Source organism: Choloepus didactylus, chromosome 9 (genome assembly GCF_015220235.1).
Source record: "Choloepus didactylus isolate mChoDid1 chromosome 9, mChoDid1.pri, whole genome shotgun sequence".
In the NCBI taxonomy this organism is placed as follows: Eukaryota; Metazoa; Chordata; class Mammalia; order Pilosa; family Megalonychidae; genus Choloepus; species Choloepus didactylus.
This window is the reverse complement of record NC_051315.1, coordinates 14,873,764-14,897,682: the sequence shown is the minus strand read 5'-3', so window position 1 is coordinate 14,897,682 and position 23,919 is coordinate 14,873,764. Positions and strand designations below refer to the sequence as shown.

The 23,919-nt window shown below is 52.0% G+C and overlaps 1 protein-coding gene across 2 annotated transcripts in view; it reads left to right on the top strand.

Moving 5' to 3' along the window:
• The first annotated feature begins 1,644 nt into the window (after positions 1–1,644).
• Positions 1,645–23,919, top strand: part of STEAP3 (STEAP3 metalloreductase) — a 42,700-nt gene continuing 20,425 nt past the window's right edge. Inside the window, exon 1 of one of the 2 annotated variants that reach the window (XM_037850537.1) lies at positions 1,645–1,821. In XM_037850537.1, coding sequence (XP_037706465.1) covers positions 1,731–1,821 — 91 coding nt within the window. In that variant the 5' untranslated portion in view covers positions 1,645–1,730. Of the gene's footprint in view, positions 1,822–9,609; positions 9,662–23,919 lie in introns of those variants that run through there. The other variant, XM_037850538.1, reaches the window with a different exon arrangement.

Here is a 23,919-nt window from a genome sequence, read left to right as displayed (position 1 = left end):
GGGGCAGGGGCCGCTGGGGGAGAGCATGTTCCCTGCAGGCTTCTCAGAGGGCTGTTACATGGCCACAGGGCAGCTGTCCCAAAAGAGAGGAGAGGGGCCTGCCTGGAGTTGTATTTCCACATGGAAATTGTGTTTTCAGTGGTCAGGTTTCCCCTTCCTGCCTGACTACCTTTTAATGAACACCTACTGTGTGCTGGTGCTTGGATGGCGATATCTCACTTGATTTTCACAACCCGAGGAGGTACCTACTGCTAATACCGAGGCAACCGGTGCTCAGTGGAGAGGCTGAATTTGAGCCCCAGGCCACGCAGCAAGTGCAGCAGGTCTTGGGCCATTATCGCCCTTATATGGACTGGCCCGAGAGCCTTTTCCTGCAGAGACCTGGAGCCCCATCCACACCAATGACCAGCAGATGGCTAAAGATTGCTCTGAGGACGGTGGTGCTCTGATGTGGGTGTCAGTGAAATCAGGCGGTGGTCCGGTATGCCACCTAGAAACCAGGCTGTTGGGAACCCCGAGCCCAGGGCCTCCGCCAAGGGCCTTGAAGACTGCACACAGCAGTTTACGTGACCTAGGTCAGTTAAGGTTTGACCTACTCTTCTTGTAATATCAGGTGCTAAATGCAATCTATACCTGAAACTACCTTCTCCCTGAGACTCCCTGAGATACTGTTATCCACAAGATAATCTATGAACCTCCCCTCCTCCCTGTGGATCACAATCAATCCCTCCTTATGTTGCAGGACCCTGCTCCCCACCTTATGCTCTCATATCCATTGGAATGTCGAGCCCTTACAACCAACTTATCCAGAACCCCCAAAGTGCAGACTATTTCCACGTTGTGCTCTGAACATGCCGCCATTCAGAGAAGCTCCTGATTCCAGGGCAATGTGACTCGACTTCCCACCCTGTAGGCAAGCCCCATAATAAAGGCTCATGTCTCAGAACGTGTCCGGGGCTTTCTTTAGTCCTTTTGCTACAAAAGCCCTCTTGGGCCGTGATACCCGCTATTCCACGGGCCTTCCTCATCTCAGGTGGACACATCCGATGAAGCCGTGCCCCTTGGAGGAGGGGGGACAGCTGGAGGGGCTTCTCCCAGGCGGGGCAGGAGGCACTGTGAAGAGTGTTCTGGAGAGAAACCCTCCTGCTTTTTCCCCTCTCCCTACAAGGACCATCCCCACTCTGCCCTCACCCAGCTGGCCCCAGCCGTCTGCTCGAATGGGGTCACCAAAGCTGTACAGAGCCCGTCCTACGGGAGTCCTCCCCCTATGGAGGCAGAGGGAGTGGAGCCGCTTAGGAGGCACACGGGCCTGGTTCAAACCCAGTCCCTGTCCTGATCCTAAGCAAGTCACTTTTGTCATAAGAAACTGGGGCTGATCCCCCTTCCCTCGGAAGGGGGGCTACAGAGGGGTAATCTAACGGAAACACTGTGCCTGACACAGGCAGGGTCTCCAGCAATGTCACTTCCCTTCCCTGTCCTCCCCCGGGAGCCAAGATCAAAGAAGCAGAGAATGAGGTTGCAGTGCACCCAGCCCGAGAGGGACGGCTTATCTTGGCTGTTGACCCTGAGGCCAGTGGCCTCCGCTCTGCAGTGACACCACCCCCCATCCCATCCCCACCCGCCCCCCATGGGGCTCTTGGTCACACTCATCGCCACCGCCCACACTGTGCTGAGTGAGCTCTGGCCATGCTGCCTGAGGTCCTGGCACAGAAGGAGCAGCACGCAGAGAGATGGCAGCTGGAGACCCCCACCTCACCAGCCCTGCCCTGGGCTGTGGAGAATCCCCCAACACGGTGGGCTATGGCTTGCACCCCAGATCTGGTGAGATGGGTTCTGGTGGTGGGAAGGAAGGAGGGGGTCATGTTGTGAGCATCTGTCACAATTTCCTCCCAAGAGACCCTAGCTAGTTGGGTTTTCTTTCCTCAGTGACTCCTGGCAGAAGCCCAAGGAGGCATCCTTCTCCCAACCCATGAAAGGGTGGCAGCAGTTAAGGGGAAAGGGGGAATTTGCCGCTGTAGTACAGAGATGTTCCCTATTTATTTTTCGAGTTTGCTCAACAATTGGCTCTTTCCAAAGGTTAACTTTGGACTGCTTGCAATGAAAAGCTTAATAATTAGGCAAATAATAAATTGGATACAAAAAGTCATGGCTTGGGGGGAAATAAATAGAACTTAAGGATAATATGGTTGTGAACAGGATGTGAGCTTCCTAGCCACCACAGTGAGAAGGGAAATATGATGAGTTATTGGAAAGAAATGGACAGATCTGTCTTATATTTTGTTTTTGGAGCTTTGTACAATAGGCCTTGTTAAGGATGGGAGTATTTACTCCATAATTAGAGAAATTTGGAAGCAGAATAATTCAGGCTTTTTGGCTCACAGGGTCTTAGAGAAAGCAAAGAGTATGATATTAAAATGCAACTCGGTGAGGGTGAGTGGTTCACTTACAGGTTTCTGACAATCTGCCTTGCCCCCGGCAGGGAGGAATTTTCCATTGCCTCATTTGTACTATACACAGGTGTTTCTGGAATGTTAACATGTGCACAGACCTTCTGCACGTCATGTTAAGATACAGGTCTCTGAATCAAGTCCGGGGTGGGCCTGCCTGAGACTGCAATTCTAAAATCCTCCCAGAGGCTCCCTGTGCACCCAGTTTGGAACAGCAAAGAGCTAAAGCCCAGTCTTCTGGGGGCGCGTGCCTTTCTAACCTTCCCCCACTGGAAAGGCAATGCAATTTTATCAGACAGGCACGCAGATCTGCCTCCTGGATGTGCTGGGCCGGCTTCCCGACACTCCCGTTGGGCACCTAGAGTCTGGGTTAGAAGCCAAGCCAAGATTTGACATTTCCTCTTACGCAAAGATTTATTAAGTACCTACTATGTGCCAGGGAGCTCCCTTAGAAACCTGGTAAGTCCTGCTTGACCCACACCAGGTCTCTGTCCACCTGCTCCTTTCAGCACCTGCCTTGGGAACCTTCTCGGCAGCCCTCTCACACTGCCCTCAGTTAATCTCCCAGCAGATCCAGAGATTCTCACTACAGGGAGCTCAGAGAACTTTCCTCTCCAGAGAGCTCAGGCCTTATCAGAGGGCTGGAATGGGGGCCATTTTATGCCAAGGTGGGGTGCCAACTGTAAGAGAAACCTTATAATGTCATGCCTTATAATGTCATATTTTTACAGTATCGGCTTACGGTGAGTGCCCTGGGAAAGCTGAATCTGTAAGTTGAAATCTCAGGCCCCAGGTGCAATTGGACCAGCATGCTTCCCTGTCAGTGCAAGCCTCCCTCGGGGACCCTTCCCCATTTCCCTTGCCTCAGGGCTCTGCTGCTGCTGCCCCAGCTTTACCTATTACATCCTCAGGATGACAGACATGGTCCCTCCATTTGTTCGAATCACTCTCAGGACACCCTTCACCCCAATCCAGCCTCTCCCCCCCCACCGTCCCTCCCTCAGGAGCTTGAAGGAATCCCACCACTCGGAGACCAGAGCACTGGGGAGAAGGAGGCCCTCCCTGGGGCCCCGGCAGGACCAGAGTCTGGGGGCCTGGCTTCCAGCCAGGGCTGTCAGAGCTTGTTGGACACACACTTCACAGGGCTTCACACAGCCTTCTCGGTTTTTTTGTTGCTGCTTTATTAGAGAAGTTTTGCATTTACAGAAATATCATGCACAAAATACAGGATTCCCATATACCACCCTATTATGAACACCTTTCATTGGTGTGGAACATCTGTTACAATTGATGAAAGCACACTTTTATAATTGCACCATTAACTGCAGCCCATGGTTTAGCTTAGGGTTCACTATTTGTGTTGTACAGTTCCATGGATTTTTTTTTTTTAATTTTATTTTACTAACATATATACAACCTGAAACGTACCCCTTTTAATCACGTTTAAATACATAATTCAGTACAGTTAATTGCATTCACAATATTGTGCTACCATCACCACCATCCATTACCAAAACTTTTCCATTGTCCCAATTGACCTGGGGCCTGAGAAAAAAACCATTTGCAAACGGTTATCCAGCACCATTTGTTGAAGAGACTTTTCTCTCCCAATCCAGTGGATTTGGCATCCTTGTTAAAAATCAACTTGCCATAGATGTGAGGGTTTATTTTGAACTCTAACTTCCAAACCACTGGACTGTATGTTAGTCCTTGTGCCAGTACCATACTGTTTTGATCACTATGACTTTGTAAAGAGTTTTAAAATCCAAATGTGTGAATCCTCCAACTTTGTTCTTTTTCAAGTTTTTGGCTATTCAGGGCCCCTTTCCCTTCCAGATAAATTTGAGATTGGAGTTTCCATTTCTGCAAAGAAGGCTGTTGGAAGGTTGACTGGGATTGCCTTGAACCTGTAAGATACTTTGAGTAGAACTGACATGTTAACAATATTTAGTTCTCCAATCCGTGAACACAGAATGTCTTTCCATTTATTTATATCTCCTTTGATCTCTTTTAGCAAAGTTTTGTAGTTTGGGTTAAATTTATTGCTAGATATTTGATTCATTTAGTTGCTATTGAAAATGGAATTTTTTTCTTGGTTTTCTCTTCAGATTGTTCCCTACTAGTGAGTTTTCTGTGTTGTTCTTGTACCCTGTCATTTCGCTGAATTTGTTTGGTGGCTTTGTTGTGGAATTTTTGGGATTTTATATATGTAAGTTCATGTCATCTGCAAGTAGGGAAAGTTTTACTTTTTCCTTTCCAATTTGGGTGCCTTTTTTTTTTCCACCTAATTGCTCTGGCTACAACTTCCAGTACAACGTTGAATAATAGTGGTGACAGTGGGCATCCTTGTCTTGTTGCTGATATTATTTCAGTCTTTCACTGTTGAATATGATGTTAGTTGTGTGTTTTTCATGTACACCCTTAGAATGTTGAGGAATTTTCCTTCTATTCCTAGTTCTGTAAGAGTTTTTATCAAGAAAGGAGCTGGATTTTGTCAAATGCATTTTCTGTGTCAATTGAGATGATCATGTGTTTTTTCCCTTCCTATTTTTTAACGTGACATATTACATTAATTGATTTTCTTATGTAGAACCACCCTTGCATAGCTGGGATAAATCCTACCAATCATGGTGCATAATTATTTTAATGTGCTTTTGGATTCAGTTGTCTGGCATTTGGTTGAGGATTTCTGCAGGTATATTCACAAAGGATATTGGACTGTAATTTTCTTTTCTTGTGGAACCTTCATCTGGCTCCAGTATTAGAGTGATATTAGCCTCCTAGAACAAATTTGGAAGTTTTCCCTCCTCTTTAATTTTTAGGAAGAGTTTGAGCAGGATTGGTCTTAATTTTTGATAAAATTCACCAGTGAAATCATCTGGTCCTGGCCTTGTCTTTTTGGGGAGATTTTTAATAAATGATTCCGTTTGTTTACTTGTTATTAGTCTGTTGAGATCTTCTATTTTTTCTTGAATCAGTGTGGGAAGTTTGTGTATTCTGGGAATTTGTCTTTTTCATCTAGGTTCTCTAATTGTTGGTGTAGAGTTGTTTATTGTATCCTCTTATAGTCCTTTTCACTTCACTGGGGTCAGTAGTAATGTCCCCCTTTCCATTTCTGATATTAGTTGTTTGTGTCCTCTCGCTTTTTCTTCGTCAGTCTAGTTAAAGTTTTGTGAATTTATTGATCTTTTCAAAGAAATAAATTTTGGTTTTGTTGATTCTCTCTATTGCTTTTTTATTCTCTATTTCATTTATCTCCACTCTAATCTTTGTGGTTTTCTGCGATTCTCATGTTGTTCATTCTTTGTTTTCCTGATATCCTTTCGTTCTGTCTCTGTGTTTTCCTTCAGCTCCTTAAGCATACTGAAGATCATTTTTTAAAGCCTTTGTCCAATATGTCCACAATCTGCTCTTCTTCGTTGATGTTTTCTGGATTTTTCTCCTCTTCTTTTGGATGGGCCGTTATTTCCAGTTCTTTGTCATGTAATCTTTCATTGCACACTGTAAATTTTAAAGTTGTAAAATGTTAACTCTGGGATTTATTCCCAGAGAAGTCTGTTTCTTGAGTTTGTAACCAGCTGGTAATATGATAAGAGATTTTCTGGAGTGTCAGGAGCTAACAAAATCAAGCAAATTTAAGAAAAAAGCACCTTTCCGTCTCTGCAAATGGACTTTGTTCCCTTGGAGTTGGGCCCTCCTGCTGGGAAAGTCAGCCCAAGGCGAATACAAAGCGTGGGTCCTCCTTGTGTCCAGGGCTTGTGCTTCCTAATGGCCTTGGGAGTTCCCCTGCTTACAAGAGTTTGACTGTCCTCTGTACTTCTCAGGAAAGAGACCTTCTCCCTCTTCCCTGCAGATCTGAGAACAAGTGAGCTTTTGCCCCAGGTCGTCTGCCCTCTCAGGCTTGTTTCATTGCATCAAGCTGCTTTTGCCTGGAGGCAAATTCTGGGAGTGGGGGAACCCTGGAGAGGAGTTTCCAAGTCAGTCTTTCCCAGCTGGAACAAGACAGGGACCCTCAATGGGAGTGCCAGCCAGCTCCAGGCTCCCCTGGGCAGGGCATGAGAGAGCGGCCAGGAAGGGCACCGGGAGCTTCTTCCAGGGCTCCCCAAAGCTGTGCTTTCTTGACTCCACCCCTGCCCAGCAAAACAGCCCTTCAACTGTTCTCTGCAGCACGGAGGAAGCGTATGTCTTCAAGTCTCCTCTGCAGCCTTTGTCTGGGGTGGTTGGCACACAGCCGCCCTCAGAGCTGGGCTCCCAGGGATCCAAAGTCACTAATCAAAGCAACGTGTGCCCCACCCCAGATCTCGGGAAAGTGGATTTTTAAGTCCCTTTCTGGCACCAGCAAGTCATGCCAGGGGCTGGATCCCACTGCTGTCTGCTGCCAGAGAGGGAAATGAGCAGAGGTAACCGCTGTAGGCAGAGAGCCAATTACTGGTATTTACTATAATTGACGAGCCTCTTCCTCCCCCTCTTCCCTGGCTGCTGTACGGTGCTTTACTGGGCTCTGGGGTTTTGAAGCAGTTGATTCAGACAGTTCCTGCCTGTTTAACGATTGTCCTGGTGGATGGACTGATCCCTGGAGCTCCCTACTCTGCCATCTTCCCACAATTCCACTCGCCATCTCGTTTTCATTGTCAATTAGAGCCTGTATTTTGTGAAAGGGACATGCTCTGTCCCAGCCTATAAATGCTGGATGAATCCAGAAGCTGAAAGTGGACAACATCCCTCTCCTTTCTTGCTCTAGATGGATCTAGATTCTCTTCTTCCACACTCTTGCCTTCCTGGCCAAAGGACTAGTCTAGTCTCTAGGAAAAGGGCCATCTCAGGAGGCTGACACCCACGGGCCTTGTCAATAGAACATTCAGCAACTCCAGATCCAGACATCCGTGAATGCGTGCATTGAATACCTCCTCTCAACCCAGACTCTCGCTAGCTCTGGGCCACAGGAAGGAAATAAAAAACACGGGCCTGCCCTCAAGAAGTTTATGACTATATTGAAGAAACATGGGGTATAGTAGGTGTGCAATAAAAATGTGCTGATTGAAGGCAAGTGTTAGGAAGGTCAGATATAAGTTGAAGCAATGTCTAGAGAGTGATTCAAGATGGTGCAAGGTATGGGGTAGACCGTGGGGTACTGAAGGAGACAAGAAGTAGGTGGAAGTCACAGGGGAAGTTCCCCAGAGATGCCGAAGGAAATGAAGAAGGGTTAGGATGAGGCAAATTCATTCAACAAGTATTTACTGAGGTCCCACTATGTGTCAGGCACTGCTGTAAACACTGGGGACACAGAAGTGAAGAAAACAGATAACAATTCCTGCCTTGGAGGCTCTCTTGGTGGACATAACAAGTATACTTTATAGTGTGTTAGAAGGTGATAGTGTCTTAAAAAATACAGCAGAGTCCACAGTTGAGAATTAAGGATACTCAGGGTGGGTCCCACAGACATGATGGCATTTCCGCAGCCTTGAAGGAGAGAAGGAGGGACAGACAGACACCTGGGGTAGCAGTAGTCCTGGCAGAAGGAGCAGCAGGGGAACAGGCAGGCACGGTGGGCTTGAGTGTCAGCAAAGAGGGAACAGGAGATGAATTCGGAGAGGGTTCAGATCACACTGGGCCTCATCAGTCATTGCAAAAACTCTCTGGAGTAACATCGTCTGGCAAACGTCTAGAAAGTTGCCTCTGACTTCTCTGTCTTTGGCCTGGCTACGAGCACCAGAGTCCAGTGCTTAGAAGGTGCTCAAGAAATGTCCAGGTGCCCTCCTCTCTCCTGGATCAGGAAAGGGGCTCATCCATTTTGAGGAGTTTGGCCATTGTCTTATTCAGGATATATTATTATTGCACTGTCACCCAGTGTCATCCACACCTGCCCCTGTACTGAGTGAGACAGCTCATGCTCAAGGCACTCCCAGTCCAGGGGGAGATGGACGCGAAAAATACCACTGGCCATCAGCATGGGTGCCCCTGTCCACCAAGGTATATGGCGCCTCTGCACAGGATTCACTATCTACTGTTCTCACTGTCCCCATAACCCCTCCCTAGGGCTTATCTCCCAGTGCAGGTTGACTTCCTGGAAAGCAGGATTCTTAAGAGTTCCAAAGGGCAATCTGAAGCTCCTTCATGGGGGCTGGCGGAATAGCTTCATCCCCTTCCGCCTCCCCCCCACCACCCCAAACATATTCTAGAAAAAGTCTCAGGGGTCAGGAAACCTCCACCACCCGCTTACCTTGCCTATAAAGGGAAGGGAACGACTGACAGCAGCAATGAGCATTGGGGAGAAAGGGCTTCAGATGAGCAGCTACCTCTAAAAGAGTACCCCAAAAGAGATTCTCTCCTTATACCCTTTCTAACCGCTGGGCTGTGATGCCATCACACTGGGGGAAGGGAGGAAACTGGGCAGGGTCCCAGAGCACCAGCGGCCTTTCTCCAGGGAAGGGCAGCTTTCAGGAACCCAGAAATTCGAGACAAGGAGACTCACTCCAGCGTCCCCAGCAGCTTCTGGAGTGCAAAGGGGGAAAGTCCCACCAGCTCTCAGGTCTTGAAATCCTGCCCTAAGGCCTGGCAAGGGATAGAGAGGATCACCAGGCCTCCAGGAAACCTTTTGTGAGGGAGAAGCTGGGCCTCTCCTGTCTTCACTTCAGATTGGGATTCATTCTCCGGCCTTGGCCTCTTTCCACCTGTACAACGCTGGCCCAACCTCGATTATAAATAGACGTGAATTTGAGACTTCCACCAGAGACCACACAACCCCGCCCCCGGCACACAGTAAAGCGCCCAATAAGCAAGAGTCGTTGGGACGGCTCAAACTCCTGTCGCCTGCTTGTTAAGGGAGGGGCGCGCCCAGGGGTCCCCCCGGCCTCCCCGCCGTCCTTTGTCCTTGCTAGGAGGGGGTCACAGGGTTCCTCTCCGTTTAACCGTGTGCTGGGGCGCAGACCAGGAAGCGGTGGGGCTGACCCCAAACCTCGGTCCGGGGGGCTCCTTGTACGTCGCCGGGGCTGCAGGTTCGGGACGGCGCGAGGGCCCCGGGGCTCGGCGATTGCGGCGCCGCGGGAGGTGGCCGAGCCGGATAAGCGGCGGCGGGCTGGCGGGCGGCCACCTCCCCGCCCAGGTCTGGCCCCCGCGGGGGCGGGCGCACGGGGAGGAGGAGCCTCCCGGCCCAGCTACCGCCTCCGCCGCGGGCCGTCAGCTGCCGCCGCTGCTTCGAGCGGCCGGCCGGAGAGGTGAGTGACCCTCCCCCGGGGTCGCCGAGGGCTGTGGCTGCGCCCCGCTCTGGGACCCCCCCGCCCCGTGGCGTGCTGCGCCGTCGCCGCGCGGAGATCGGGCGCCGCGATCTGTCCGGAGGCGACCCCAGTTTCGCGGCAGCGAGCCACGTGCGCCCGGCGAGCCGGGAAGCCGCCCGCGTCCCCTCCCTTCCCCCCGCGCGCCTTCCTTCCCCAGGGACCCTGCGCCGGGGCGGGGCTCGGGAGTGGGGTGGCGGGGGCCGGCCAAGGGAGCCCGCGAGGCCGCCGGACGTTCCCGCCCCGCTGGCTCTTCCCAGCCCGCAGGTCCCCCGGGTCCTGCAACTCTGGCCAGCCCGTCCCAGGGGAGGACCCGGGGCCAAGGACGCCCGACCTTGGCCGGAGGAGGCCGGGCTCCCCGAGCGCCCGCCTTTGCCCGAGGAGCTGCTGCCTGGCAAAGTTCCTCCTTCCGTCCACTTCCCCGAAATTTGAAGGCGGGCTGCCGAGAGAGGTGTAGTTGGAACTTTGGTCACTCTGGGTAGACCAAAGGGAGGGTGCGCCCGGCTAAAATGTCGCGTGGATCCGTGGGGAAGATACAGGCAGCTCCTACCAGAGCGCTGGCAGTGGGCACCGAGAAGCCTCCCAGAAGCTGGGGATTCTGGACCTACCGCCAGGGAGGTATTTATGTTCATCAAAGTGCACTGATGATATGATTAATGGCAAACATTTATTGCACCTTTATAGTGCCAGACGTCTTGCACACAATATCCCACCACGACTGGAAGTCACCATTATCAACATGTTGCAGAAGGGGAAACAACCTCAGAGAGCTTGGGTATATTTTTAAGAATACACGGCAGAAGCTGCGAGCAGCCTTGCCGAGTGATGCGGGCCTCAGAGCAGGTGGGAGACATCCTGTTCCAAGCCTGCTGAGCTCCCCAGGTCCCAGGCTGGGGCAAGCTGCGGCCACGGGTGTGCCCTCCCCAGCCTAGAGATGCCAGGCAGGTGCATTCCTCTCCTGATCAGCTTTCCTGTCCTGTCCCTGTGGCCCTTCCCTCCCTAACCTTATCAGAGCAGAGCGCTGAGCAGGGCTCAGGCAGATAAAGAGTAAAAGCTGTTGAGGGAAATCTAAAGCCTCATGCCTGAGCACCAGGGACGGCGGTGTCCAGGAGGCAGCTGGCTGCAGGGGAGAGAGCACTGGCTTCGGGGTCAGGTGGGACCCGAGTTTTACTCTTAGCTCTTTACCATGTGACCTTGGCCAAGTCCTTAGTCCTCATCCGTGAAACCTTGCTAAGGACACTGCATGCACTTTCCATAAAACAGGGACAAGGATGCCGACCTGGGGGGTTAAGCATGTAAATTGTTGAGCATATATAAGAAGTGCAATAATATTAAATCCCTCTGCCTCCCCCCAGGGTCAGCTGAGGGTCTTTGACACCCATTGCTCACTAGTTCACTAGAGAAGTTAACCTCCAAGGTCACCTTCTCAGTGGCAGAATCTGGCTCCCTCGGGGCTGCCTACTCAGGGTCCCCTCCAGTGCCTCCCAGCCTGGCATATTCTGACATATTCTGGCATATTCTGCTACCCATTTCATTCCCTGTCTTCCGCCCAGCCTGCAAGTGACAACCTCAGGGGACTTGAGGCAGACAGGGGTGGGGGCAGGGAGGCAGTGTGTGCAAGGATGGCCTGACCCACCCCTTCCTGGCAGCAGTCAGGTCTTTCTGGGCTGGGCAGGCCCCTGCTGAGTAAGTCAGACACTCCATGCAATCGCTTTCTAGCATGTGGACCAGAAACGGGCCTCTTTATTTAAAACAAGGGAATTTGTCACCTTAAGCAATTATTAAAACTTGGAGCTAAACTGGCTCTTTTCCTCCCCCCTGGAGGCTGGAGGGGTATGTGCTTCTTTTTCCACTCCTATCCTATGCCCCCTAGTGCCATGTCAATTCAGATGGGCACAGGGCCCACTAGGGGGTCTGCAGACATTTGGCTACAGAAGTCTCTGTCACTCCCATCTGCCTCCTGCAGCCATCCTTTCCCGGCCACCCCCTTCCCAAGCTCTGCACATCCTGATGGGTCAACGTTTCCCAACCTTGGAATGCCATCAACGCCACTTGTGTTACACCTGAATCAGCAATCCTTGTTGTCACCGGACATGCAGCTTCCCAGGCCGGGCCCTGGCCCAGCACGTTGTGTGCGTGAGTTCATTTGGGCCCCCCAACTCTTAGGAGGCAGGTTATTCTCTCCCAAGGACATGCACAACTCTACTCTGTTCTTTCCACTCCAAGCAGAAGGCTCCTAACCACCAACTACATCCCTGTCCAAATTCTGCCTCCTGACTTATTGACTCCAACATTTAGGGAGCACTCACCCCAAGACCTGGCTGGAGCCCCACTTCTGGCAGGACCAGGGTCAGTTATTATTTATCACCCTGCCAACACCCACATCCTCTGCCGATTTCTGATACAAGCTTGGAAGCTCGGCCTCAGTGAGACCCGAGTTCTCACAGCTAATGCCAGGCGGGATTCGCACCCACAGGGGTCTACACCCGAGCCAGTGGTGGTGATCACTGAGGCCTGCTGTCAGGTCCTCTTCGGCAGCTGCTGGTGAATATAAACTCCTGCATCAACCCAGGGGAATGACATTTGCCTTCTCAAGTGCAGCCAGCTCCCCATAAATGCTTCAGAAACCTCCAAGCCCCATCTCTGGAGAACTGCCACTTGCTGAACTCTTCCCAATCAGCCTGTCCTTATCAATCACAGAAGCCACAGTAGCCACCTGGCAGAAAGTGCCTCAGGTGAGCACGAATTGTTCTGCAATCAGGCAGCCCCCCATGCTGTGTGAGAGCCAGGTGGGATCAGCAGTGCACTTTTAAGCCTTCTTGAGCTATCAGACTAGGAAATTGAACCGGAAAAAAAAATTAAAAAGAAAAAAGCCCCAAGATGATGAAATTAGTCACAGGTAAATGTAAAAGAATTGGGGGATTTGCGGACAAGACTCCTCAGCTGTGCATAATGGGGTGGGAGGTGTCGGTGCACGGGTAAACAATTTTCCCAAAGCAGGAGTTTTCTGTGATGGAATGACCGTCCCTTGCTCTAGGTGTGTGGCTCTGCTGTGGCAGTCAGGCTGTGCAAAGGGGGACTTGTGATTTGTCATTTGGCTGCAGGGCCTGGGAAGGGGGCGGCCCGCCTCTGTCAGGATGAGGAGCTCTCCGGAAGGTGAGCTCACTCGCCCTGCCTGGCTGGAGGGTATCTATCCAGGAGGGACTCAGGTGGCCCTGAGATGGGTCCTTCCAGCAGGGACCAGTGCAAAAAGAGGCTGGCCGCCTGAGTAAGTGCTCTGAAACACGGAGGCTTCTGGAGCGGGTGGGGGTACAAGTGGACACTGGGCAGGGAGGGGCGTGATCAGTCACTGCTGTCCTGCAAATGGGCCACGAGCTGGGTCCCTGGACTGCCCAGACTGGCCAGAAAGAAGGTGGCATCTGCAACTGGGGAGCGGGGACAGGACTATTCTGGGTCGGCAGCCAAAGATTGTGATGGGGTGGGGGCTCCCATCCAGGAAAACCCCACTCGCCTCCTGGGAACCCTGGATGGGGAGGAAAGCTGGAAGTTGGAGACAGGATAGCACTCTGCTCTGGTCATTTCTGGCGTGGCTGCTCTTTGCCTTCCCATAACCTTTGCTAAAACTTCCTTGAACATTCAGCTCTTCCTTGACTGTGTATGGAGTACCCAAGGAAGAGGGGTTTCCCAAGATCGGGGGGAGCTAGAGGGTGCAGCTAAGGTCTCAGTGGGAATTGCAGGGGAGAGGAAATCCCAGCTGCCTGCACAGCCGTGGGGTGCTGGTGGGGCACCCCTGCACCTTCCATAGGCAGTGTGGCTTCCTGGCAGCAGGCTTATCCTAGGAGACCCTGAGCCCACCCTAATCAGAACCCTCCTGAATCAGAAACCCTGAGGGTGAGACTGTCCAGAAACCTGCAGCTAATGCTGGTGCTCACTGAAGTTTGAAACCACGGCAGCGGGCAAAGCAGATATTCAGGGCTGTGCCCTGGGGCATTGGTGAGGGGTGGTGGTGCAGCAACCCACCCACAGGAATGAACGGGCTAAATGGGAAGCCGAGAGGACCCTGCCAAGGGAGGGGTGTTTGGGCCATGAAACGAGGAGATGTGTGTTTGGGGCAATGGGAGATTCTTCAAATGCTCCAGGGCTCAGGCAGGATCTCGAGGGAAGGGGGATTTGGATGGGCCAGAAGATGTCAAGACGTAAGATGAGGTCACAGGGGAGGCAGCAGTGAGTGGGTGGGAGGCAGGTAGTGGGAGATGCCCGCACAGGGACAAATGAGCGTGTGTGTGCCGGCCTGCTGGACTCGCGGGAGAAGAGAGCACCCTGCCCACGAGGAGGTTTCGCCCCAGGAGCATCAGCAGTCAAGTGACCAGTTGGGAATGATGGCGTCACCCTACCCAGAACCCATGGTGTGTATTTCAGTTAATCACACTTCCCGGTTACTCAGAGCTACCATTTCCCAAGATCATCAGTTTTCAAAGAAGTTGAAAACATCTGAATACACTTGTCCCTAAGATTGGACTGGGCGTGATTTACTTCAGTGATACAGAAACCTGCAACCCTCTAGCCTCCTTTTGGGCTGTCGGTGGGACCTCCAGGGCCACCTGGAAAAGCCGTCAGTGGGCGGGCAGGCATGTCTTCTTCAGCCCCAGCGCATGTCTGCCTGTGACAGGGCTCACTTCCATCCAGGTCCTTCTGTCTTTCCACCCAGGGCACTGTCTGGCAAGTAAAGATGACAGCGTAGCCTTTGCCAACACAAAATGCTAAGGGAATTATGACTGAGCCGGTGACAGCCATGGAGATTGCAACAAATTACCCCTGTTAGCAATTGATCAGTTGCCACTCTCTGCAGCCATTGTGTTGGCTTTGTATCCTGAAGAGTAAGTGCCTTTCTTTTGCGCACGCCCTCTCTTTCTCTCCCTCTCTCTCTTACACACACACACACACACACACGCACGGTGGCATCTCATTTGATGCATCCTGGGTCCTGCCTCAGTTCCTGAAGCAGAGAGATTCAAGTCTCAGCTGCTAATTATCACTAGTGAGGTTTCCTCCCCAAACAGGAAGCATCAGGCCAGAAGCTGTCTCTAGTGCCGTCCCTAACCAAGCATCGCTCACGTCTCCAGTCCCCGGAGCTGGAGTGCAGGTGAAAAGGGGGCAGCCCGCACCCGGAGCCTCCGGCAGGCCCCTCCCTGCTGGCGTTCCTCCTGAGTCCCGACCTCAAACCCAAAGCCAGGCTGTGGGCAAGTCAGAAGTGGGCAAAGAAGGGGTGGCTCGCTCACAGAGTGGTGTCAAGGCCCCGGGGGGCTGTGGACCCCAGCCTCGGCTGGATGCCATGGCAGCCTGCTGGTGGTAAGTCTGGTTGGGGTGCAGCCTCCTCCCACCAGCCCCTCAGAGGGGTCCAAAGAACTCCCCAAATTCTCCTAGAGCTGGGAACTGGCAGCGCAGTGCAGTGTACTGAGGTTCTTGCCAAAATAAAACGAGAAATATTATCAACTGCCAATTTTCATGGCACCCTCTTTGAGTGAGGGGAGTCCAGGCTATAAGATCAGGAGCCTCTTCAAAGTAAAGGATTCAAGGATTTATCACTCACAGTGCGATAGGGAGAGGAATGGAGTTGTGGGTTCTGCTGTGTTTTTAAAAAAATCAGATGTTAATGTTTGTGATGTGTTTCTGTGGAGTGCAGGCCCATTGGGAATAGTTCACTTATTGGTAACCGTTTCTGGGTTGGTTTACTTGCTGGAGCAAGTAATCAAACGGGATTTTTCTAGAATGATTCTAAAACCTCGGTGTTTGTCTAAAGCCCTGTAAATTATTCATTCCCTTTTATTTTGCAAAGCAGGTTGGTGATAAACTTCTCTTTTCTGTCAGACCAAACTTGCACAGATGTGTATGTGTGTATTGTGTATCTATGCCCAAGCTTTTTGGATTTCTTTTGTAAGAACTTCTCATTCTCAGCCTTCCTTTAAAAAATATAATGATTTTTTTATGATGTCTAAATAATGATTCCGGGCAGTAATACAAGAAATATAACAGTAAAATGTTGGTAAGAGTCCATCAGAAAGCGAAAATGCCCACAAAGAAAACAGAAATGCACAAATTAAGATGTGTGTGGATAGAACCCAGCTTTTAACCCCTGATTTGAGATTGGCGTCCTCTAGTCGTGAGGTGGGGGGTGAGGGGGTAGGGGTGGGAGCAGGGGCAGCACCTGGAGGATGGTTTGGTGTTTGGGGTAGTGGGCAGCCCTGGGTTTGCAGAAACAGCCTGAGAACGGAAGGCTGGAAATTAGGAGTGAGAGCAAGTCAACAGGGAAAAGCGAGCACAGAAAGGAAGAGAGCAGACAGCCGCAGCCCCTAATGCGAGCTGGTGACTGAGCAGCTATTCTTCATGGAGGCAGCTGGAGTGCAGGAACTGGGCGGGCCGAGGACAACTGAGGCAGTTCTGGCCAGAGCCAGCTCTGGGACCTTAAGGTAGTCCCTGACCCTGTCTGGGCCTCAGTATTCCCATCTGGGAAATGTACGTAGTAAGTCAGCGCACAGGGAATGGTTCCGCACAAACTCTGTTTGTACAAAGCAGTGGCCACCACCTGTCCACGCTGTACAAGTGTGGCCTCGCCCCATCCTGCTTTCGCGATTGACTCCTTATGGCTGCTGGTGCACCGTGAGCCAGGAACCTGCTGGGAGGTCACTGCCCAAGTGCCTCTGGGAGGGGAGGAAGCCTGGAATGTCTACACACCCTGGCTTCGGGGCAGTCATGTGGCCAGAAGGGGGAACTAGGGGACTTCCCCGAAAGCTGCTCCTATTTGCATGTCAAGTGCCCTGTTTTCACTAGGGTTGTATGCTACAGCTCCATAAAATTGGAATTCTTCTGTTATCCATTTTACCTAAGACTGGGAAATGATTCACACTGATTTCTTGCAGCCAACTGTCCTGGTGCTAATATTAGCATCAGTATGTGGCGAGGGGTGCTGGGGATTATGGGGAGCCGAGGGGTCCACAGCCATCCACCCCCTTGGACCACAAAGGGAAAGGACACACCATCCTATGCTCCTTCCACCCTCGGTACCTTCTACAGAGAGCCCAGGGCACCAGAGGAGGGAGGGATTAATTCTGCCTCAAAGAGGAGGTGACATTTCTGCAGGACTCTTGAGTTTTGTCAGTTGGAGGGAAGGGGCGTTCCACGTGTTATGTCTATGAGCTGAGCAGGAAAGAGCAGGTGTGTGAGACCTGGGTGACGTGCTGGGTGGGGCACGGCTGGAGATGAGGTGCAGGACACGCTGGCCCCGTGGACACCAGCTGAGGAGGTGCCCAACCTACCAATGGCCACAGCTGGGCCTTGCCTGCCCCTGGACCCCCTTCACCCTGCCTGATGGAGACTGGCAGACCCCCTCCGAACGGTCACTCACCCCTGGCCCTGCAGCCGTTGACCCAACATCCCTGAACCCACCTTCTCCAGGAGTCCACATACAAGCTGCACTCCAGTGTGTTAAGTTTTTTTGATTGGGAAGAGAAAAGACCAAAGCTCAATCGGAGAGGGTTTTATTTATGGGCAGGCGAGCTGAAGCCCAAGAATGGTGACAGCCCTGAAGAAAGAGGGGAGTACAATTTTATAGCTTTTGGGAGGGGGTTTGGGGTAAGATAGAGAAGTAAGGAGTTGACATCAGGGGATTTGTTTGTTTAGGGTAAGATAAGGAGTTGATGTCAGGGAGGTTATTATGTTATGGGAAGTTTTTGGTTCTGTCCTTCTCAGACTGTTACGTTAGCTAAGAGTGGGTTTTATGTAAACGTTCCCATCTGTTTTGGGAGAGCTTCCTGGAATATTTGCTAGGGGTGTGTTGTGTGCGTGTTGGGGATGGGGAGTTTTGCCTAACGCAGCGCACCTTACATCTGGGGTGTGATTTTTTTATTTCTGCCAGCGTTTCATGAGTCTATTTGTGTTTTTATACTTATTTGCAGTGCTGATACTAACCTGTGCTGACATCCTTCTGCATTATTGAGTTGGTCAAAGAGTGAAATGCCTGGTCAGGCCTAACAGTATCACCAGGCTGTGGTAGGGATTAGAAATTCAGGGTGTTAATTATTAGGGAATTAAATAATGCATGGTATTATTATTTAATCAGCGCTGGATGCAGGAGGGCTCCAGGCTAGGTTCTGGGGAATCATGAGCACTCCCTGCCCTTGGGCATAGAAGCTAATATTATGTCATTGAAGCCACAAACATTAATTGAGCACCTGCTGGATGCCAGACCCTGAGTGGGGTGCTGGAGAGACACAGATGAATAAGAGGAGGCCCTGAGTTTGGTGGATGACAGATAGGTAAGCCAGTGTGCACAGTGTACAGAGCAAGTCCCAGAGAGTCCAACGTCCCCTCTGTGCCTTAGGGACCCAGGGGAATGCCTGCTCCAGCCTTTTGACTTCTTGGGGACTCATGCAAAAGTCGGCACCCTGTGTGTGGCACCTGTGGCACCCATGGCAGGCAGGTGCAAAGTGCTTCACATGACTGTCCTGTGCAGAAAAGTGAAGTCTGGCTGCCAGCACCCTGGGAGTGCAGAGGCAGCTGAGATCAGGGGAGGTCCCCAGAGAGGCTTCCTGAAAAAGGCAGTGCCACCGCTGGGCAAGCCAGGGATAAGCATGCGTCCCCAAGCCTGGGAATTGTGCCACGTGAACAGCTTCCCTGGCAGAAGTCCCTGGAGCTACTTCTATGTGCCTTGGTTGCCTCTGCCTCTTTTCCTGCCTCCCCTGCCCAGGAATCCCTGATTCTGCAGCCCCTGCACCATGGAAAGGAGCGGGCTTGCAGCCACAGAGCACATGACCCACCTGGCCCCAAGGGTTGTAGCTTCAGGTCTCCCTGGAGAGGAAGAAACCACCCAGCCTCAGACGCTGAGGCTGCAGATTTCGCTACCGCTGCCGGATGGCCTCCAGCCTGGCTGGATTACCCAGCCTGAGAGAGCTGGCTGCCCCCGCCTGCCATCTCCCTGACCTCGCTGGGCAGGGTAAGCCATGCTGCCTCGGCTCCCATGGCGCCTGGGCTGTCATCTGAGCATCTTCTGCTTGCACTGTGTAGGGGCCTTTCTCCTAAGAGCCCCAAGGGGGCAGGCCCCCAGGCCCCCTTCACGGCCCTAACACCTAGCTCCGTGCTGGGCACAGTTGGTACTCTTGGAATAATGAATGAGGGGTTTTCTTATAGGAGGCTTGGCAGGACCATTGCATAAAACTGCACAGGCTGTACACTGCACAACTCCAGGGGGCGCCATTCACATGGATTACAATAAAACGGTGCCCCCTGGAGTTGGGCAGCCTGGTGCCCCTGAGGCTTGAGCATTTCCCTCTGGTGTCCACCCAACCTTCCTCCATCCCTGTCTCAGCCAGCACCGACCACCATCCCGCCCGTCCCCAGTGGGTTATAATGAAACACCCAAACGGCAGAGCTTCCAGGCTGGGCTGTCGGATCGCAGCAGTGAAGGAGAGAATCCAGATGTGGAGTCAGCCATCTGGATCCTTGGCCAGCCAGGAAATCCATCTGCTGGGAAGTTCTCCCTGGGCAGGGTGTCTGGGGGGCACCTGGGTCCCCAGGATCTGCATGGTGCCCCGGTACCGCTCCCCCCAACCCACAGTGGGCTTGGAGATGCACGCGCTGGGGAGGGAAGGGGCCATGGGCACCTGTCCGGTGGTGTTTGCCTCACTGGCTCAGCTAATAAAACCCCCATGGTTCTGACGGCTGTCTCCTTGCCAGGAAGCCCCACCCTGGGGAGGCCGAGGAGTGTGCAGGGATGGGGCTCCCACACCCAAGCCTGGAGCCCAGAGGAGCACAGAGAGGCTCATGGATACCAGGGGTCGCCGCAGTCAGGCAGAGCTCGGCAGAGGGGGTACCTGGAGCTGGGGCCTGCCTGCAAGAACCCCGGAAGCGGTGGGGTCGGGAGTGGGTCTTGCATGCGAGTCTTCCCTGATGCATGCAACCCTTGCACGGACTTTTATTGAGCAGTGACTGCAGTGGTTCTCAAAGCATGGTCCCGGGAACTGCAGCACCAGCCATCTCCGCGTTAATCCCCTCTGGGTTTCTGATGCTGCTCAGGTTTGAACCCACTGACCTAGAGTGTGTCGGGCACAGGGTCAAGTGCTGGGCTTGGAGCATGGGGCCAAGACACAGACCGGAAAGGGAGAAACCCTGTCCGGAGGAGAGAGCTGTTCTGGAGGGGTGAGGAGGCCCAGGGGCAGCCAGCGTGGGGGCAGCGACTGAGGTGGAAGCCAAGGATCCTGGCAAGGGAGGGGGCTCAGGGACCCCAAAGGCATGAGGTCCCCCCACCCGCCAGGGAGCTGGATATTGGGACTAGTCAGTTCCTAGAGGGCTCAGGGAGCCCAGTGCCCCCTCCGGTCCCACCCCGGCCCCTTCCCTCCCCACCAGCCCTGCCCCACTCCACCCTCCAACCTACCACCCCCTCTTCTCTCGACTCCCTAGATCCTGAACAGCAGCAAGTCCTTTCCTGCCATTGTTCTGGAGAGAAATGTACATACCGGGCCATTTTCTCCGAGCACATTTTTAGAAATTTTTAGAGGAAGTTTTTTCATTCGGCAGAGAACACCATGTATTGATTCAGGTGCATCTATTTCTGCTCTACACAGACAAAAGGCTTTTAAAAAAATCCTAGAGAGGGAGAGAGAGGGAAAAAAGAAAAATGAGTGAATGTGTGCATTGGAGATACCTTAGTTATGTCATAGGATCCTTACTGCTACCTCCTTAGCCTCCTAACTCTGCCCCATTTTACAGATGAGGAACTTGGGGTCCCCAGCTGTCTCCTGCACTGTGCCCTGCCAGCCTACCTCATGGTTTGCTAAGGTGACTGGTCCTGAGTAAACCCAGAACGTCCAACCTGATGGCTGCTTTGGGGGGAAAAGGGGTGCATACAGGGCTGGCAGGGGTGGGGGGCAGTTCCTGATGATGGACTGCAGCTTCGTGGGCTGGCTTTGGAAAATCCCTGGAGCTGATCCTCTGCCTAATGGGGAAGGGGAGAGAGTGGGGGCAGGGGAAACTACCCCTTGCAGCTGGGTCCCGGTTTGCAGTGGCACCTCCTTATGTGAACCCTCGGCATTGGGGTGAATAGCAGAGGATGCCCCTGCCCCTGCCCCCTGCCCACGTTTGTCCTGCCACTGACCCATGCTGGAGCTGGAGGTGCACTTGTGCCCGCAAGAGCCGCAGGGTCCATGGAGACCAGGAGGACTGCTGGGCGCCTGAAACCGTATGTCCCCTGTGACATCTACTGTAATAGTCTTCATAACAGCCTCACCATCTAGAGGCCACGGAGCTTAGAACGTTCCACTAGCACCAATGTCAGTAAATCCGTGCATTAAGCTCACAGGAGAGCCCTTAAGCCCTCACCAAAGCGCGCTGACTCAGTTTACTCACACTAATAACAGGCCGTGGGCTCCGGATTTCTTTTTCTTTTTTTAAACAACAACTTTATTGAGATAGAATTACATGCACTTCACTCATTTAAAGTGTACAGTTCACTGTTCATTAATATGTTCACGAAGTTGTGCAACCATCATCACAATTTTAGAACATTTTCAACACCCCAAATGGAAATGCATACCCATTAACAGTCACTCTCCATTTGCCCCCCAGCCCCTGGCAACCATTAGTCCGTTTCTATGGATTTGTCTATTCTGGGCATTTCATATAAATGGAATCTTCTAATACCTGACTTTTGCAGCTGGCTTCCCTCGCTCTTCATGATGACTTCAAGGCTCATCCATGTTGGAGCGTGAATCTTCACTCCTTTTTTATTGCTGAATAATATTGCATTATACAGATAAACCATGTTTTGTTTATCCATTCATTGTAAATCATGTTTTGTTTATCCGTTCATTGGTGACGGACATTGGGTTGTTCCCACTTTTTGGCTACTCTGAGCAATGCAGCTATGTACATGCATGTACGAGTTTCTGTGTGGACATATGTTTTCATTTCACTTGCGTATATGGCCTAGGAGTGGAATTGCTGTGTCATGTGGTAACTCTATGTTTAACCTTTTGAGGAACCGCAAGAATCATTTTCACAGAAAGACTGTTTTCCAAAGTGTCTGCAGCATTTTACATTCCTCCAGCAATGTATGTAGATTCCAATTTCTCCACCTTCTCACCAATACTTGTTATTTTCTGTTTTTGATTTCTAGTGTCTTGGTGGGTGTGACGTGGTATCTCGTTGTGGTTTGATTTGCATTTCTCTAATGGCTAATGATGTTGAGCATCTTTTCGCGAGCTTGTTGGCCTTTTGTAGATCATCTTTGGCGGGGAAATGTCTGTTTAGAGCCTTTGTCTATTTTTATATGGGTTGTTTGTCTTTTTGTTTTATTATTGAGTTGTAATAGTTCTTTATGTATAGTAGAAACAAGACCCTTATCAGATATATGATTTACAAATATTTTCTCCCATTCAGTGGGTCACTTGTCATTTTCTTGATAACGTGGTCCCTGGATGTCTTGTCCAAATTAGCAGCACATGGGAGAGCCTTAAGAGGCAGACAGACAGACAGCTGTGGCCAATGAACTGACAATGAAGGAGGAGGCTGAGAGCCTATAAAAAGCAAACACATGAGGAGGCCCAAGACCATGCCCTCTTGCAACTGGGGGTGATCCCTGGGTTTGTGGGTGAAGATCTGCCATCTCTTAAAATGTGCATCACAGTTGAGGATTTCTGTCCCCAAAGGATGAATAGATTAATTTTTGTAACCATAAGCTCTGTAGTGTGGGCATTCAGACAGAAGTATGGAGCCTCTACAATGTGCTGGGCAAAGCCAGGGGGAGGCAAGAAGAGGGGCGATGAGCACGTGGACAGGAGGCAAGCCCCCCCCCCACCCCAGAAAAGACCCCAAGCACCGAGCAGTGCCCGTGCCCTCAACCATCCCTGCCCGGTAGGGAAGCTGGGCAGCTGCATGTTCCCATTTCACAGATGAGGACACTGAGACCCAGCGAGGGGAAGAGGCTCATCTAGCATCTCCTAGTGAGGAAATAATCAGGATAGAACCCGGGGCTGTAGCCTCCTAGACCTGTCCTCTTTCCAGCTTCCTACTTCTTAGGTTTAAAAAAAGATAACTGTGCAGGAATGTATATTTGTACCTATGGCCTGCTAAGCTCCTGGTGCTGGCCATGGACACTGACCAGTGAGCCCAGGACTGGCGCTGTTGGGGGGGGGGGGTCTCTGCACACTGTGCTGTTTTGTGCCCACCACCACTCCCCACCCTGACCTGCCTTTGTTCTCCTAGGCCCCTCTTTTTTCTGGGGACCCTCCCGTCCTTCAAGGCTCAGCTCAGGCCCCTCCTGCAGAAAACCTCTCAGCAAATCCTGTGAGGTCACTGCCCCTCTTTTCAGGAGAAAGCTGTCACTCCCTTTCGGACAGAGGACTCCAGGATTGGGGGTGTGTTGGGGGTGTGCTGGGGGTGCCTCCCCAGGACTGGCAAAGGATCCTTCAGTGGTGGCCAGAAGAAAACTTAGAGGTTCTATTTGGATTTAATTTTTAGCCTCATCCCTTCAAATTTATATTTTTTATGTACATAACATTTATCTGTTTATGATATTTATCATAATTTATCTGTGCATGCCATTATTGTGCACTGGTGCACAAATATACACCATTCTTGATGTATCTACCTTATAAAGAAATACAGCAGCAGTAGGGAGGCATCTCCCAAATTTAATTTTACTGATGAGGTAAAATTAGAAAATAAAAAGTTTGCAGATGACCGTGAGCCACTGGAGGACAAGAACAGTGCCACATCCCTCTCTCCATCCCCGAGGCTCGCCTGCCATGGACGTGTCTGCCCAGTCGCACATGGGAGGAAGTGGGGGCACCCACAGTCTCCCCGCTGGAGCCCCTCCTCCACCTGGCTGCAGGGGGCCACTGCTGGCCTCTGAATGCCAGATAGCTTGGGCCCCCACCCAATCCCAGACACCCCTGTGTGGCCTGCAGCCTGCCCTGGCCGCTCAGCATCGGAGGGTTCCATGGAAGAGGCTGTGGGGCTGCCCACTGTGCTGTGCCTGCCCGGGAGCGAGCAGGGATGACCGGCCTGTGGGCAGGGCATGGCTCCCAGCCACAAACACCACCCAGGCCGTGGCCCTGCCGGGAAGCAGAGGCGATGGTGGGCCTGGGCCGGGACCCAGAGGAGGCCAGGTCTCATGGCCCACGTCAGGTCCCGCGTGCCTGAGCCTCCAC